Source organism: Anguilla rostrata, chromosome 14 (genome assembly GCF_018555375.3).
Source record: "Anguilla rostrata isolate EN2019 chromosome 14, ASM1855537v3, whole genome shotgun sequence".
In the NCBI taxonomy this organism is placed as follows: Eukaryota; Metazoa; Chordata; class Actinopteri; order Anguilliformes; family Anguillidae; genus Anguilla; species Anguilla rostrata.
In genome coordinates, this window is record NC_057946.1 from 19,511,629 (window position 1) to 19,530,667 (window position 19,039).

Below are 19,039 nucleotides of genomic sequence, written 5' to 3' on the forward strand. Positions count from 1 at the left end.
TAACACCCAGCATCTGGGTTCCATTAAAAACAAAAAGAAAAATCATTTTACCTGTGCGTGCGTGCGTGCGTGCGTGCGTGCGTGCGTGCGTGCGTGCGTGCGTGCGTGCGTGCGTGCGTGCGTGCGTGCGTGCGTGCGTGCGTGTATGACTCTTTTCTTTTAGAGAGAAGGACTGAGAAGAGTATTTTTGCATAGGAGACTGATCACTCAGTAGTAGACTCAAATCCTGAGTAAAGCAGTCTTGTAACTCCTTGCAGTAGGTTCTTTCCCTCAATTAGACTGTTTTATTTCTGTGTATTAATGGAGTATGCTGACGGTAAATTTATAATCGCTATTGCATTCCCTGAATACAGGCAACTGAAGAGTAAAAACATTATTACTGGCCTTTTTTCTGCTCTGTTGATGAGTTGAGCATCGTAGCTCATTGTTCCAAAGTATACATGAGTAGTTTTTTAACTCCACAAAAAAACTTGGGAGGCACCTCTCTATTAAATGGCTGCCTCTTAATGCATGTCATACATTACGTCCATTTTAATGTAAGTACTCCTCGTCCATCATGTTCAAGCTGAGACAGGAAAAGGCCCACTTAACCGGCTAACCGGCAGAGAAAAGTATCATTTGGAACATGAGTGTTCTTGTTTTTGTTTTTTTTGTTTTATTTACAATAAAGTTCATTTCTGCGATATTTCAGCATGGCATCATTGTGCATTATATTTATACTTAAGGCTGCATTAAACAAGTCACATTATATAATTGAATTATATAATGTGTCATGCTCACATTTTAGTGGTTTCAGAATCATGTGTTTGAATCTTCAGGGTTTTTATGCATTTGCCTCTTGGTCCTGAATGCCGTTGTCTTGTGTATGCAGCGACAGTCCCCTTGGATGCAGATAACAAGGACACAAACATCACTTTGGCTCTGTCCCACAAAGCATTTTTGCCCTCAGCTCTTTACCTCAAAATGGTGGCAGAAACTGCTGAGTCACCCAAATTCAGATTAAGGAATTTTCACTTGCCCTCCATTATCCCTTCTACCAAGTGTCCATACGCGTTGGGTTTGTCTCGTATCCCAGGATTCCTCTGGTTTTATTGGAAGCGTGTTTCATTACCAAGGTTCTTTCTGTGTTATTACCTGTTGTCCTTGTATGTGTCCCAGGTACTGCATACGTAACTGGCTACATGTGGCTTGTAAAAAAGCGACATGACAATTATGTAGGACCAAGGAAGGTTATTCCAGTTAACTGGACCCCAGTCATATTGTATCCATTCAGTTCAAAATTCTGGGTAGTTGTACTAAATGAACTGTCTAGCATCTGCCTTCGCCCATGTTTCTGCGGCATGATAATGATGCAGTCTGTCCCATACGCAGCCCCTCTTCAGCACTTCCATCTGTCAACAAGCTTGCGCTTGTACGCTGGGCATGAAATGTCACAGTAAGTAAGGGCTTCCTTAAGTCACTTGTACTTAAATTGACTCGATCAACTGAGCCCTTTTCTTATTTTGGCTCATTTTATGCCTCCTCCTTGCCCAGAAGTGGAGGGCTGAATTCTGGCAACCTGGTCTTTGTTGCGTGTGGTCATGAGCCCTCGGGCATGCTCACTCGGACCTGCACCCTGATCCAGAGCAGGTCACCGGCGGCTCAGGTTCACCCCTCAGTCTGCAGCCCTAGCGGCTAATCTACTGTAAGCCATATTTCAGATTAGCCCACGTCTCCAAGCCCCAGTGTGAGCCCAGAGGGTCAGAAGAATTCTGTGCTTTGGTGATGATGACCTGTTCGTGCCCTGTGCGGATTGACTGCTCCATGCCTCTGCTGCAAGTCATGAATCCGATTGCACTTTGTGTTGTATCGCACGTTCTCGTGCACGTGTTCCCCTGTGTGGGCTCAAATGAGAAAATGGAAGTACGCCTAGGACAAAATGGAAAAAGAGCATGTTAGAGAACTTTTTTTTTTTTTTGAAGCGAATTTAGATGTAGATGTAATATCTACCAATTTGAATATGCTCCTCTTCTAAGCTGGAGAGCTAAGGAGTTTGTAGCACGAGTAACACCCAAGTTATGTTCACCACAAGTGGCATTCATCTGAGCACTGCCACCACTTTTCCAGTGCCTTTAATGTCAAAGGACATATGAGCGCTCCTGTAATTATATGGGAAGAGCTCTAATTAAGTTTCCACTTGGACCGGTGTTGACGGCTACATGGTTTATTTATTTTATGTTTCATTATTTATTTGTTCAGCACACGCCCTCCTCCTTGTTCTGCCTGCAGTCTTGCATCTTTAAAATTCTGGAACACATTTAGACAGCTCAGTTTTCTTTAAGCCGAAGCAAAGCCATTTTCACAGTGGGTGTGACAGCCCAGGGATTCAAACCGATGGTTATCTGGTCCAGTTTCACCACACTGCAACCCCTGCCATCTTTTTTTAAAAATCAGCACCAGGAAAATGGTTGTCAAGGCTGGGAATGTGGACGCTATTAATTTGTCACATGAAAAGAGTTGAGCATTACTGCTAGTAACAGAACCAAAACGTTTGATACTTTGGATGAACAGAGCTAATCTGCTGTAACCTGAAGAAATCACTGGCCTCTCTGGGCCTTCTTTCCACTGTAACGGATTTGTACTGTTTCCTCCTCTGACAGGAAGTGCTTTTGTGTAGCTTCAGCACAACAGGGCCTGTGTGATGGAGCCCATTGTCCGAAGGCTCCCCCTTTGCTCTGATCTGGTTTAATTGAGCTGGCAGTGGAAGAGGCTCGAGGGGGTTACAAACGTTCCACCAAAGTGGCGCAATTTTGAAAGCATCAGGCCATAATGCAGGTCAGAGACTGACCCATTTAGGGCATCCAAAAAATCGTCTGCTTCTCTGCTGCATCTCTCTCTCCCCCTCTCTCTTCTCTCCACCACACTGTCGCGGCTTGTGCCCTGAGGGTAGTTTGGCCAGATTAAATTTTTGGATTGCAACTATTTTTGTGTAGCAATTTTGATTCAGAATCCTTTCCCACAGTGCAAAGGGCTGGGTGATAATCTATTTACCTGTGCAGTTTTTTTTCCTGTGCAGTTTTCTGTTGATGCTGTTTTGCTAAGCCCAGATCAGCACAGACGTGTAGGGCTTTGACGGCTTTACACACAGGGAAAGTGTGTGTCAAGGACTCAAAATGGTGAGAACCACACAAGGGGCTGTAGAAGGTTCAGGGAGACCAGGAGGTAAAGCTGCCAGTCCACATCCTTTCATTGCTGTCTTGTGTGCTGCCGGATGGGGTATTTTCTGATCATCTTTTGTGATTTTGTCACTGAAGAATCAAACCTCTGTGTATGTGTCTTCAAGGGAAAAACAACCATAATATAAGTTCTTACAGTAAGTATCTATGTGTGTTAATTTGTACATACATACACACACACACACACACACACACGCACTCATGTGCGCATGCACACACACGTGCACACATACAGATCTCACACAGATATGCCCTCATAGCCAGTGCGCTGTTGCGTAATATTGCACCATGGGCACTTTAATTAGATTTCATAAGACTGCTCTCTAGCAGAGTTCTATATAAAACAAATGTTTGACCAAGCAGCTAATCTGAAATAATTTAATCAGTGCACACGTCAGTTCATTTTGAGATGGCGTCATTGCCACCCAGCTAGGTTTCAGCTAGTGAATAGACGTGTCCTGTATTCCTGAGACATCTTCACTTTCGGGGGTGCAGCCTAAGATGCTTACCCCATCACCTGGTTGGCTGAGGGAACCCTGTGTCCTGCTGCCTGGTCCCTGACCTCCATGCCGGTGACAGACTGGCACGGTCTCCCTGGTGACGTGCCGCCCTCTCAGCATGGCCTGTATTGAAATCCGTGTCATTAGCTAATCAGCAGCCTGATCCCAGACGGGCCCTAATCTGCGGGCGATAAGGTAATGGCAGACCCCGGGCGCTTAAGGGGGGGGGGGCGTTCCCCTACGCTTTCAGCAAGCAAATGTCAAGCAGTCGACCGCTGACTTCCATGCCCTGTGCTTTCCCTCTCTCTGTGTCTCTCTCTCCATTTTCTCCGTTTCTCCCTCTTCTCTGGGCTTTGCGTGTTCCTCTTCTGGATTTAGAATCAGTTTTTGTTTTTATTATTGACTGACAGGCTGGTGTATGTACTCCAAACAAGCCCTCATTACTTTGAACTGAGATAGTAAAGTGATGTTATACAGCAACCTCTGTGCCTGTGCACATTCACATTCGAATACATAACGAGGGTTGTTGGCACTGGACACATCACATTTTAGGCAAAACAGCTTGTTAAAAAGCATTTTTTTTTACCATTATAGGCTTTTAAAAATATGATTCGCTGATTCATTATCAGTGATCCTGAAAAACTAAGGCCGGAAGTGAAAAACCCAATAAAAGAGATTTAGTAATTGGTTTAGGAATTCAGGTCAGGCACCCAGCTAGAGGTTTGCCAGGGCTTATTGATAAATGCTTGGCATCACAATGTTTCCTTTTTTATTTTTTCCTCAGAACAAGCGGAAAAGCGCTTTAGAGGCGTACAGGGCGTATCATGTTGTGCTGACGGCCTCGTGGCCGCTGAGCTTAGTAAAGCACAAGTGGGTCTGTCTGTAGTGCTCAGTAAGTGGGAAGGTCCTGAGAGCACAGACAAAGGATAAAGAAGCCAGACAGTGGAGGCACTTGAGTAGGCTGGATCGGGGGGGGGAAATGTGCTTTTTCGCACCAGGGAAACGGGAGCGCCACTCATTTAATCAGCCTGCCCCCGTCTCCCACTCACAGACGTCTAGCTCGCACATTTGCATCTGACCTGAATTCCCTGGTGCGCGGTAGTTTTTTGAGGCTAATCTTATTACGTGGCAGCAAAGCTTAGAGGGTGGCAGTAGGGAGGCCTGGAGCGCTGAGCCACCCCTCTGCCCATCAGCCAAACTAATTATCACCTCACACCCACGGCCCACCCCCCCCCCCCCAACACACAGCCACCATTTCCTGACAGCTGATCGATTTGTGTTAGCCTTCCGCAGTGGGCTGCTGGGATCTAGGCACCCCTACTGTCCCACGGTTGCGCTCTTCATCCCATCCCGGGTCTCCTCTTCCGGAGTGAACACCCAAATCTAGCAGGACACCCTCACTTCTCTGGAGGGTCCAGCTCTAGTGCAGGAGGCCCCTGGCCTGTATCTCCATACAGTTCCCACACCGTTCAACGTGGCCGAAGACGCACTGCAGCAATCAGGGTACAGAAGTAGGGCTTTGAGCACCACAAGGTTGAACAAGTGCACCGTTTCAGTTGATTCCTTGCTAAATAGTCTTGGGGGATCGGAGGTGAATGAGGGGAAAAAACAAACTCGCATCCACAGTCTTAGGTTCCCACTCAATAGGTTTCTGTTTAGCAGGCAGATAATGTAACAATCCATTAGTGACACTGTCTACACGGTATAATGGAAAAGACAGAGGTTGTCACAGAACAACCTTCTCCACAAGAAAAAAGGAAATGAGATATTTCAAATCTTCCACAACTGTTTACAGTTCTTAATCCAGTCAGACACTGAATGGGGCTATAGTTTATCGGCCTCATAATGACGTTAATATCAAGGGCGACAGTCTCCAACATGGCTAATATTCCTGATGGGAGGCGCGGCGCAGGTCGAGACAGAGTTTGAATAGGTGCCCATGGAAACGGAGCGCTGGAATTCCCCAGGCTTGGTGCCTGCTGCACACTGCTCGGCCGTCAGATTGCCAGTGGGCTTATTTCATTAGAGCCGTAAGCCGCTTTGAAGCTCATGACTCCAGAGTTTTTCAGGCAGGTTCTCACTCCGTTTCACCCCCTGCCCGTGGCATGAATGACAACCTCCTGAAGATAGTCGACATGTAATCAGCAGCCAATCTTGTAATTCTGCGTAGACTGGCGGGATTAGACCAAGCAAACGGGCTGCGAGGTTGGGAAAGGTTATGGAGCCCTCAAAGCTATTAGCATAACGGGGCTTGTTCATTGCTCCCCAGAAAGCTCTTTATCTAAGACATTAGTGGGAGTAAACGTGTAGCCTGGCCTGTAACTTTGGCCTTCCGCACAGAGAGCTCTGAGCCAAAACTGAAAACCCTGGAGTCAACAAACTGGAAAGGTGTTCCTGGCCTTGGACAAGGCAGAAAATCTTTGGGAAAATTTTAGAGGAAATCTTTCTCAAAGGGAAGTTTCAGACAGGAAGTTTGCACTCTTCAAACAGGTCTCACCACCAAACACAATGGACATTAAACAAGAGAAACTTTATTTTAGAACCGGTTTTGGAGTTTTGGTACCATAATAATGCATTAACTGTCTTCTGCCTAAGAAGCACAGTGGTAGCTATCTAATAGGCATTGCTAATCAAGGGTCTGCTTGACTGGCATAAAAGAGTTGTGATTAGTTGTGATGCATTTATATTGTTGTGCTTAGTCTCCCCGCAGTAGTGTGTACCTCAGATCTGTAGACCTGTGAAACAGACAGAAATTTTGAGTTCCTGCCCATGGAACCTAATCTAAGCTTCACATATTCACAGCCAGCTTCCTTCAAGCAGTGGAGAGTCTCACGATTTAACGATGGCCTTTAGTTGACTTGTATTGTTTTTTTTTTAGCAGTTCCGTTTCTAAGGGCCCAGTCCAAGCCAGTGATGTAACTTGTTTGTGCACAGATTACCTGCTGATATTGGTCTGATTGTACGTGAGCGCATGCACGAGTGTTTCACGGTGAAATTGCACGTTTCCTGTCGTCGCGACAGTCTCTGTCTATCAACTTAACAGTTTTCTCCTGGAACGTATTGATATTTGTGTTTCTCTTTGCTCTTGCAGTGTGAATTAATACCCAGACACAGACAGGCCGCTGTGCGAGGTGTGTGGGTGTGCACGTCACACACTTAGCCCGCAGAGGGCATTTTCACCTGTTTTGCTTCGCAGTCAGATCTTATCACCTGTCCAGGCTGCCTGAAGGTTGCCAGTGTGAGTTAATCAGTTGGAAGTACGGATTTTCCAGCGATCTCACCCTGCCCTGTCCGTTACGCTTGCTGTGTCTGCCACCAGCATCTGGGTCGGCTTGCAATGCGCAGCGCGTCCCTCATCTCCGCCTTGTTTGTTCATGAGAATCTCTGCCCCAGTTTATCTCACTTCCACCATCTTCTCTGCTGCTCACTGGTCTTCACAAAGTGCAGCCGCCTTAGTCCCATTAATCACACTCAGAGCACCCAAATCTTCCAGTGGGGCTCAGTATGAGCAGTATCAGCTGCTCATTTTATCTGTTAGCCACTACCTCCCACACCCACCAACTGCCTGCATGTCCTGGAGTTTATGTGGTCTATATGTTTTAATAACTCTGCTGTAGCCCACTGTATGCGTCACATGGATACAGTGCAATTAAATGAGCATCTCATACTTCAGTGTTTGTTATTTTTTCCTCACTTGTTATAATGTCACGTCCATTCATAATATTAAACAATGGCATGTACCAATAACAATGGTGTAGGGGGAAAAAAATATGATCCAAAGGAAATGGCTGTAGACACAGTTTGCCCAGTGCAAGATGGAGCTGTGTCCATTAGGAAAGGCCGTGAGAACGTTCCTGTGCGCGTTCTTTAATTAGAGCGGCGATACGTGTGGAGAGGGCCCCCCTGCCCCGTCCGGGTCACGGGTGAGATTAGCGGTGGCTGGCTGGCGCTGTTCGTCCTCCCTCGCGGTCGTGGGCCACTCGCTCAGGTCTCCCTCCGTCGCTCTGTCGGCGCTGGTCCCACAGACCCTCCGCCCACCGGCTTCCTGTTTGTCCGGGGCTCTCCCGCGGCGGCTCTGTGCCGCGACGCGCAGACGCGATCAGCAGTCTGTGACTCACCGCCGGCGGCCTCCGTCGCTGCCGTTCAGACCGATTTAGAACATCGCTCTAATGGGTTTTGACTGCGGGTTATCCAGCAGGCCCTGTGATAGAGATACGCTTTTCCCGTGTGCCGTGCGAAGGGGAAAATGAAAAGGGCTCTTGTACAGGAAAAGTGTAAGCCACTCTTAAGAGGAACATCAGCCTGCCCAATCCAACTAAATTTGAAAAGGTTAGTCACCTCATTGACCGGCTCTTTGTGTTGAGATGCTCAGAGCTGCTAATTTGCTATCCAAATGCTTTAATACAAGCAGCCCTGAAGCAGGTGTGTGGCCAAACCCGTATAAACCATTGGTGTGGAAAAAAAACGGGGGTGGGGGGGTTCTTGATGGTAAGGAGGCAGTACATGAGAACACTGTCACATACTTCCACAGCCACAATTGCTAGATACTGATGAGGTGATGGAAACAGTGTGGGAATGAACGCGTCGACTTCCGCTCTGTGGATCTTTGCTAAGGTGGGGGAAGGCTAACCGGAGAGTGCAGCGACTGGGCCTTTGCATATGGAATTGCCAGTCTCCAGGAATTATAAACAGAGACGGTGTTGTATGTCTGTTTTGCATACAGTGAACTGCTGAGCACTGTCTCATCAAACCTGAGGGACTCCAGAAAGTCTATTCATGCAGATAACATCTCTATGGCTATTTAACAACCGTTGTCCCTCAACATGACAAATGTGCCGTGTGCCTGCACCCTGACAGACATCTCTGTGTCCCGGGCTTCCTCTTTGGCTCTGGCTGAAGGTCACAACTGGGCAGGTTCTGTGATCTTTTTTGTTGTTTTGTTTGTTTCATTCAACGGCCAACTGGAAACAAAGTTGGCTTCATTCAAAATTCCTGTTTTCTGCCTCACAAGGAACTAGAAAAAGGAAACGTTAATTCTATTCTGGAAATCCCCTGTCTTTTGTGGCCTAATAAATACAAGGATTTTGCTTGAAACTTCCTATAATGACATGGTACTTTAAATGTTGAAAATCTGAACAGGAAGTCTTGAATCATTACTTACTACAAACTGAGGATGCTCAAGGTGGTTTTCTTGTTTTTCAAAATTCCTGACGAATCCCTATTACAGGCATTATGTCCCCTAACAATTATCAGGATGTGGGAGTTTGTAAATCACTGTTATTCCTGATTGGGTAAATGCTGGAATCTACTTCAGGTAAGGAATCTCTTGTTATGGATCTGACTGGCAGATGGAGGAGCATGGTCACCCAGCTCCACAGTTATCAATACCCATCGAAGTCAATGGCAGTGGTTCAAAAAAAAAAACAAGGTTGACTCAGTGACTGATTTTCTAATGTCTTCTCTAGGCTCAAGATCTGAACGTGATTGAGGAGGTCATCCGCATGATGCTTGAGATAATCAACTCCTGCCTGTCCAACTCCCTGCACCACAACCCCAACCTGGTCTATGCCCTGCTATACAAGAGGGAGCTCTTTGAGCAGTTTCGCTCTCACCCGTCTTTCCAAGACATCATGCAGAACCTTGACACGGTGAGTGTTTGCATCCCATAGCAAATGATCAATTTCCAGGTAGTTCTCTTCTGCTGCAGGAACTCAGGAAGATTGGAGTGGGGTTTGGTTGTAAATTATTGCAGTGGGTAGCTGCAAGTAGGTCCTGGTTCAAATCCTGGTCCTGGCCTTTCTGTGTGGAGTTCATGTCTGCCCCATGTCCTCTGGGTACTACAGTTTCCTCCCACAGTCCAAAGACATGCAACTTAGGCCAATTGGAGACTCTGAATTGCCCGTAGGTATGTGTGTGAGTGAATGGTGTGTGTGCCCTGCGATGGATTGACAACCTGTCCAGGGTGTATTACTGCTTGTCGCCCAATGCATGCTGGGATAGCCCCCCCCCCCCCTTCCCCCACGACCCGGGCCAACAGCAGGTTAGATGGACGTGCATTCTTAGTAAATGGGATGCATACTTGAGGAGCTATGATGACAATAAGGTGACATGATGTAAGATTGTTTGACAGATTATGTCATTTAGGGTTTGTTTGCTTGTGTGTGTAGTCTCATTCCACGTTTGTATTTTTTGTTGCAGTAGGTGTGTACATACTTTGTTTGCATTGTTTTTGAAATGGCATGTCATTATGTAGGATGCTGTAATCTCTGAATGTGATTGATCCCATTACCCTACTGGGGTGAGGCAGGGGAACCTTAGGAGACCATTTGTTCTTGAAAGGATTACGGTATTAGTGAGTCGATTTGGCTTTAGTGTCAGGCAAGTAGTAACAGGTTCTACAAAAGGGGTGTGAGTATTTGTATGAATTGGTTAAATGTATCAACAAACCATTTTCAGTTGCAGAAGATGAACTAGCCGGTTTACAGGTTACCACTGAAATTTAGCTTAATTTCACCACTGAAACAATGAAACAATTCTTAGCTACATTATCTCTGAATGTATAAGGTTGGAAGGGAGATGGGTGCGAGAAATATTGCGTTTCTGTGTTTGATACTGATTGGGTCTTTTGACGTGTAATAACTAAATTAATAAATAAATAAAAGTGCATTTGCTCAGTTGACCTCAGGTACCCAGCTGTCAATTCAAATACTTCATAATACTAATGATCCTTGGATAATTTGCTCATAAATTCAAGTATTGAATGATTAATGTCCAGAACCTTGAGAAAGGTTGCTAGTTTTTGCTTTTAAGAGAATGTGAATTAAGAATATAATTATTCTATTTCTCTAACATGCTGTTGATTTCTTTTGAGACTGTTATATCCTTGAAAACCTGTATAAGAAGTGAGCGGATGTTTTTATCAGTGTACTAATCCTATTCTCAATTGCCTTCTCACCTTTGCATTCAAAGATGCACGTTTGAGCAATTTTGTAACCGTTCTGAGATGGTTAAATGAACAGAAAATCTTGTGAGGTTTCTGTAGATTTAGGATAGACTGTATGAGTCAAAATGATGAAATTTCAGTGCAGCGATTTAATGGTTAATTACACATTTTATTGTGATGGAAAGTTTGTTTACAGTAAAATCCTCAAGTGTTTGCAGGTAGCCTATAAACTACTGACACCGCTACACCGCAGTGTTCCAGGGACATAGACAGTTCTTTATTTTCCAGGAACACTGGTGTGATGCACTATACTAATGAATGATGTAAATGCTTTACATTGGACACAGCCAGTAAAATATTCATCTGAGACATCTGTATGTTGTTGTTTATTTCTATGCAGTGTGTCCTTTGGGAGGGAGCTGTTCAGTGATATCTCTGTTATGCAGTGTTGTTTGTCTGTGCTGCAAAACTCCTGTGATTGTGGTGGTGGTTGCAGTGTTGTGGTTGCAGTGTTGTCCACTGAAGGTCTTGAATGGTTTTAGTGGCTACTCCTACTCTGAAGGATGGCCCATTATGCAGCATAGTGCCTCACATCACTGTGATAGGTCATTGTATTTGTATTTTAGGTCAGAGGAAATAGTACCCCTACCTGCCTACAGCATCCCTTCCTGTAAGAATTTGTTTTGTTTTTACAGGTCTACCTTCCAAGTACTAACCAACTCCCTGCCTGCTTAGCTTGATCATTTTGTTATGGTGGCATGGCTGCTGTCGTTTGACATTAATGTATGCGAAGAACCATATTTTTGTCAGCTGAGGGTTGAGATTGTTTGTTAAGTCTGAAATTTCACATGGATAAGAAAGGCATGCATGTTATATTTGGTGTAGTATATTCAAATTGAGAGCGAACCATACTTTAGCCTCTGTATCTGGGATGACTCTTGTATGGTCCTGTGAGAATACATGTCAGCACAACAAAATTTTGCCTTTGGGAGAAAGTGTATATGATTTGAAGATAAAATCAGTCAAACTTAACAATAGCTGTCCATTAAAATGTTGTCCTACTTAGACACAAAAAATAAGCAACTTGTGCAGCTTTTTTGAGCTTCCATGTGTTGCACAGATTGCAGTTTTTTCCTTTTTTTTGAGACTAATCTAAAGGTATGTAAAATATTTTCATTGTTCTGTATATTGTAGTACAATGTAAGAATCTGTTTTTTCAGCAGCTCATAAGTGTTCCTCCCTAACTTTCCTGAATAGATGCCTCCTATTTTTTTTCAGAAAGCTTGCTGCTCAGTTTTACCCTTAAACGAGTTCTACAAGCTTTGTTTGCCGATACCTGAAAGTGGTTTAGCTTGTCATGGTGAAGTGCATGTGTGTTTAATGGATGGTGCTTTACGGTTGCACTGGTCTCCACAGGTGATAGGATTCTTCAGTGCTCGTCTGGAGCAGGCAGGAACAGACCTGTCTGTGGAGCGGGTTCAAGAGGTCATCAAGAAAGGAGCTGTGGCCCTGCCCAAAGACCGCCTCAAGGTGTGCTACCTACTGACCTCTACTGACCTCTGTCCCCCTCACGGTTTCACACCCAAATATCCCTGTCCCCTTACCCACATCCCACCAGCCCCTCAACTGAGTTCTGAACTACATCCCAAATTAAAAATGGATTAATGGAAACTAAAAAATTTGTGACACACTTTTTTTTTTAACCATGATATAGAACTTGTGTGTTTGGTTTCCATGTAAATAGTGATTATTCCTAGTGGAACACACTCAAGCAAAGTGCAGTGGGACATCTGGCAGTTGGTTTTGCACTGAGCGTCTTCCTTTACTCATGAGTTCTAAATTCCAAATTGAATGGCGAAACTTTAAAAAGCCATTTCTTTTGTGATTCTCTTTGTTGTGATTCTCTTTGAACTTACCGGTAAGATGGATACTGGTGAGTGAATGGTCACAATGACTAACTCATAATCCATGTTTTCATTATACTTTTTACGGAACACGTTTTCTGTTCATGTTAGTATGTTAAATACTTACAAGCGTCCCACTGCTTAGATATTTGATGTAATTGTGCTTGTAGGGATGACACAGCTGCATTTTAGTTCCCAAAGCATATTAATCGTATAAATATTGTCTTAAATAAGGATAATAAGAAACTAAATAGTTTGAGGCTACAGAACTTTTTCATTGTCCTTTCAATTTGCTTTCTTCTGAAGTTGTAATTCATTCACCTACAATTATTATTGAAATTACATTGATTAACATATGCAGCAAAGGAGAAGGCCAAAATCATTAAAGAAGTGCTTCCATCTACAAGCAGATCTTTCAGAGAACAAAGCATATTTTAGTGAATCATATTACAAAAAATGCTAAAAGATCCTTTTTATCCTTTTGATTATGTTCAGTAGTAGATACAAGCCTCATTTTACCATTGATGATCTAGTTGTGTGTGTGTGTGTGTGTGTGTGTGTGTTCAATGTAGAAAGTGCCTCTTTGCTCATTTGTTGAGGAAGGGATGTATGGGGATAGTGGTTTTGTGTCTTTAAGGCAATTGGCTGAGGAGTTAGGAGTGCTTAAAGACTGTAATTTTAATTGACTATCAGTGCTGTCATGGGGTCCGTCAGTGTCATAATCACTCAATGGCTGTCCTGCACAACTCTGTCAATGTGTCACGTTTTGTAAAATCTGAGCATGCAGTTTTGCGAGAACTAGCAAAAATTGGAGAAGACAGAAAATGAACACCAGAAAATTTTATAGAATTCCTACATATTGGTATTGTGGTGCTTTGCCCCTAAATATAGAAAAGCAAACAAGTCTATAAAGTGTCTGAAGAGCAATCCACACTCAAGGTCAATAGTTTAGTTCAGGGTTCAAAATACAACTTGTTCCTGGTATAATTCACGTCCAAAACCAAAATATTTTCTTTAAGTGCCTTGTCAAATGAGTTTCTCCTCCTCCAGGTTCTAGGCAAAAATCCAGGCCTGGCAGGCCTCCTGAAATCTCTACAATCTCTCAATATGTGGTGAAATGTCCTGCTAGTTGATCTGTAATCATGCGTGGACCCATGGGAACTGTAGTCTTTCTTACACTGAACTGTAGTTCCTGTTGGAAAATATAAGACATTTCTTACAGGGAAAGTACTTTTCAAGATTGCGGCCATTAACAGGGTTACAATACTCGGTGCAAGGTTGAGAGACACCAGAGGTTGTTTAATAATGTTACTATGTGGCAGGGATCCTAAAGCCAGCATGGTAAAGTAACGAGTCACTTGTTATAGCCTAGTGAACAGTACAGTTGTTTTTCTTGTGTGCTAAACAGCTGCTCATATAGTGAAAGCACTGTGATTTCCGAAATGGATTAATGCTCTAAGATCACTTGACCAAAAGCTTACCACTGATTATTTTGCCGCTGCTATGCAGAATTTCAGTTATTCAGTCATAGCAGTCTCTGTCTTTTGGTTAGAAAATTATTTATTCAGTAAATTTAGGAAATTCATAGATTTCTTAAGTCACAAATTATATCCTTTTTAGCATTTATTTGATGTATTTCAGACAAATGGCCAATTTGGACTGACCTTTGTTCTCATTTTGTCCTTTCCCCCAATAACTTACAGTGGAATTTAGCTGTAAGTGAAGTGGCAAAGGGAAAACTAAATGAATTAGTGCAGAATTTTACTTTTGTCTGCATAATAAATGTTCCTTGTGCCTAATTCAGGTTACTTGTATTACTATTATTTTAATTGGTTTAAAAATGGAGATTCCTTCAAGATGACGCTGGGAATAGAGCAAAGGGTTGCATAGATGGGGAAAATAAAATGGTTTAAAATGATAACAGTTTCTGAAAAAAATATAACAGAATCTGTTAAACTCAGACTTAATAATATTGGCTTGAGCCTTAAACACAAATGGAACATATATTATTCACGTTCAGGTAATGGTATTGTGTCTCCCCTGGAACAGTTACAGGTACAGAGATCAGGGTAAATTGCCCGATCTTTCTCTTTTTTTGCCGTGGTATCTGAGCTGGAGAACGACGGCCAGCAGGAGATAAAGGGTAATTAAAGATGGCCACATCTTCATTAGTATTAATGGCCGCCCTGGTCCTGCACAGCCATCCCTCACATCCAGCGAATGTGCGCCGGTAATGAGATTTCTGGGAGAGACAGAGCAGTGGCGCTTTGTCATGGGAACATGGGATCCTGGTGAGGAATAAATCTGCCATGAGTACCTCATTACAATTGCATCCTCAGACGGATTATATTACCCAGAATTCCCTGCTCGCCCCCCTTCCCCCACCTCGCCATAAGTAGAGAGCTGGCCATAAATCAGTGATGAAATATACATTTGCAGGCATTGCAGGTCATATATCTACAGGCTAGGCCTAATCACATGCTTCTGCTGTGTTCAGCAAATGAATGGTATCTTTAATTCCAAGCTATCTGTGAAGACCTGTATTCAACATATGAGTCCCTGTTTTGAATCTGCTGCCATCCCTTTCCACTTTGGTCCTGCCGAGAGCAGTCTGCCTGCGCACAGCACAGCCATATATAATGTTGAACTCCGCAGGAATTCTCTATCACGGCTAATCTGTTTGGACTGCTCTTGCATGGCCCTTGGAATCTACTGCATGAAATCATGGACATCAAAGAAAAAATATGGAAACGGTGTATATTCTGAATGTGACGACTGGCCGACTCCTGCCGTATTTCAGTATGCACTCAAATGCGGATGGTTTCTTCTGTGTATATGTGGGTTTACATTGTAGTAAAGCTCATGTGCAGAAGCTATGAGATAAAATCACAGGCCGGGGCTTTAGGGATCCAGCTAAAGCTCCAGTCCTGACTGCAGTGATGCAGCCCACGGCCTGGATTTCAGCCCTGTAGCCGGGAGTCCCATGGGCCAGTGCACAGACTGGCGTAGCATGGCTCTGTTCTTCATCTGAATATTGCACCAGTGTCCCCTTCACGTTTTTTAAAATTTTATTTCAACCAGTGCTCATTTGAATTTAGTCTAGCAGGTTAAGACCATGACAAGTTGAAAATGACTGTGTAAACTAATTATAAGAGCAGCTATTTTCTGGGAAGTTTTATGATCCCCCCTCCCCCATTTGGTTCAGCATCTCTGTGTGAATGGCTTTTATTTTATATAAAAGTGCAGATTGGTGCAGGCAGCTGCTTTTGATCTTGAGGGCATATGAATAAGATGCGAGAGAAAGGCCTGACTGACAGACAGCTCTCCCCTCTGCTGGAAAAGCTCAGCTGCAGAGATGCACTCTGTGTCTGCCAGTTCCGGGGAAACTAGGTCAATCGTACACTTGCTCGATTCATCCGCGACAATAATCGCTTTGTTCTTTTATTCATTTCCTTATTTTAATTAGTTTCAAAATGAAAATCCGCAAGCAAGATTTATTATTTGAAAAATGGGCAGTAAATCATGTGTTTTATCTGGAAGGAGAGAAATGATGAAGCAGAGATTAATAAATTGAGGGCTCCACAGCGTCTCTGCTAACTACCTTGGTAATTGATATCAATGTAATGGGAAATGAATATTGAATTGTCATTTAGTTGAACATGAGAGAAAGGAAGCAATTGCTTAACCAGACTTTTAACCAGCTAGTTAGCTGCCTAGTTTGTGTTTTATCTGAGGAATTTATATCCAGCAAAATAATCTATTTATCTCCACCAATTGTATCGATAGTATTTTATATAGACTTGTTTGTATCCATGTCCAGATGTTAAAGTTGAACGATTACAGCTGTATTTATATGTATCGACAGCTCTCTACCAAGTGTGATATATACAGTCAGGATATGTAACAAACTTAGTATCGGAATTAGGAATTATGTATACAAAAAGTACATAATTTTTAAATGCATGATAATCCATTTAATTTGATAGGTAGACTAAACCTCTTTCTAACTTGCAACTTTTTGTCATTTTATGCAGTTCCATTTTTTTGTTCAGGCAAATGTGATTGTTGGTAAGCTTTAAATATTAAAACCACTTAATTTTAATAATTTTAAAATTTATATCAGTGAAAGCCATCCCACAGTAGTGAAGATACCGAGTACTGAAATAAATATAGTTAGGTGTCATCAAGTGCGTATAGAAGAATCTTTTAGAACTACCTTGGACTTTTGAAGTTTAGTCTCTTTATTTTTTATACGTTCTATATTTTATACGCTCTATACGCTCGTTCTATATGTTTTCAGCGCCGAGGAAACCATGGACCCCTTCACAAATGTTTTTAGCAGGCCTGTTGGTTCACAAGCTAATTGCTAGCTACATTCCTGAATTACATTTTCGGTAATACTTTACTTTAGCCCTTCGACATAAGGGTGACATAACCTTGTTATACACATGGCATAACAGCTGTCACAAGATGGCGTAACAGATGATCACAGGTTATTTCATCATTTGTCATACCGTTAACCGATAAAGGCGATGACAGTTTAACATCATCTGTCATGCCATCTTGTGACCACTGTTATGTCATGTGTATAACCGTTTTTTCAGCCTTATGTCGAAAGGTTCAAGTAACATGTTACCATATTTCCATTATCTCTACGAATCCTTTGTCATAGTATTGATCAAACTCGGCTAACTGCTGGTGTTTGGAAAGCGGTTTTGCAAATACTAATTTTTATTTTAATTAATTAAAATGTTATGCAAACCCTAAATGTTTGATTACCATTCATGCGCTAACTTCTGACGAGCATTCATGCAAAGGTTTATGTCTGAATTCCACATTCTCTCAAGGCGGTGATTGAGATTTTAGGTCCCCCGATAGACAATTTGCGAAACATCCACAGGCGTTGTCACACAAGCCATGTGCATTGCAGTTGTGAATTTTAAGAATATTATCTGGCATGTGTCTGCATACTAACCTGAACATTATGCTGGTGTAATTCACTACCTTCAGTTCATTTCAGTAAGAACACTGTGTGCTTGTATTTTTTTCTTTCTTATAAAAAACAAATGAGCAGAGAACAAAAAACAACTGTATTGCAATTTGTTTCTGAATATTGTACTGCTTGATCAAACTGAACCATTATATATTGAATTTAACATTCATAAATATTTCATTAATCAAATTATTTTCTTTACATTACATTTCCTTTCTTATGTTGCATTCATATAAATACCCACAGTTTTTTATTTCAGTGCTTTAAAACAGTCTGTTAAGGTGTTCTTTAAAAAAAATGCTAATGGATGTTAGACTCTAAATATACAGACAGATCCACAGATTTGACTTGTAAATAAATGAGGCAGATTGACAAATAACACCCGAGAAGTCCACCCATGCAGAAGTTAAAAAAAGCAGAAGGTGGGAATACTGCAGGGAGGCCCGTGTTCTCCCCCCGGTGACACAGTCCAGACTGCCCGTATTCTGTCTCGCACCCTCTCCCCCAGGCAGAGACGGTGGCACCAGCGAGGTCCAGCCAGCCAGCCAGTCGGCCAGCGGCCCCCGGCCCTTTCTCTCCCCCCCTTTCAATTTGAATATCAACAGAGACAGGCCCATGTTGTTACTCGGGCTATCAGGCTCAACGACTTTTAGCAACAGCGCCTGTGGAATTTATTGTTTGGCCAGCGCTGCCGTGTTCTGTAGTGATAAGCAATAGACAGTCTGGCTCCTTGGAAGGGGAGCCTGCTCACCGCCTGAGTCTCCAGAGGCCCATGGTCACCCCCTCCCCACCAGCGTGCGCACTGTGCTCTCAACAAAGCTTCTTTTTTTTTCTTTTTTTTTTTTACTTTTTTGAGGGAAGTTGTTGTTTTTGAGGGGGCTTAAAGATTGTGGTGTCAGCAGATCCCAATCCCAAACAGCCACACACGGGCCTCTATATTTTGTTAAGCGAGATCAACCATTCATTACGGTTTCTGGTCTTCCTTTGCCATTTTGGTTGTGTTTATTCCACAACGCCTCGGGTATGCTTAATTTCTGTGTGTTTCTACGCTTCTCTCGCCTCAGTTTCTATGGCCTTATGGCCCAGATCCAGCTTGCATAAGGGACTCCTCAAATCATGCAGAACTTAATTTAAAGAAGGTTGATTTCCTTGATGTTCATACACTTCTGTCATTAACCCTACAGTTTATTCACTTAAGAACATTAGCATAAGAAATGGTACGTTTGTAAAAAGGTGAGTGGGGGCAGTTTCTCACCAGAGAGCATTGCAGTTGATTCAGTCCTTCCACGCAGTTTCACACTTCTGGATGGGCCTGATTGCAGTATCTATAGCCACATGTCCACTGTTACGCCTAAAGCATAGTTCATGCTTCTTAATCAGCTGACGTCAACAAGCAGTACAGTGTGTACGTGGGTATTCAGTTTTTTTATTTTTTTTTATTTATAATGCTCCATCAATGACCAGGGTTAATGATACACTATATG

The 19,039-nt window shown here is 43.0% G+C and overlaps 1 protein-coding gene across 2 annotated transcripts in view; it reads left to right on the forward strand.

Annotated features, from left to right (window-relative positions):
• dym (dymeclin) overlaps window positions 1–19,039 on the forward strand; it is a 93,478-nt gene that overhangs the window by 67,216 nt on the left and 7,223 nt on the right. For both annotated transcript variants that reach the window (XM_064306875.1, XM_064306874.1), the window contains 2 exons: window positions 9,181–9,363; window positions 12,075–12,188. In XM_064306875.1, the coding sequence (XP_064162945.1) occupies window positions 9,181–9,363; window positions 12,075–12,188 (297 nt within the window). The remainder of the gene's footprint in view (window positions 1–9,180; window positions 9,364–12,074; window positions 12,189–19,039) is intronic.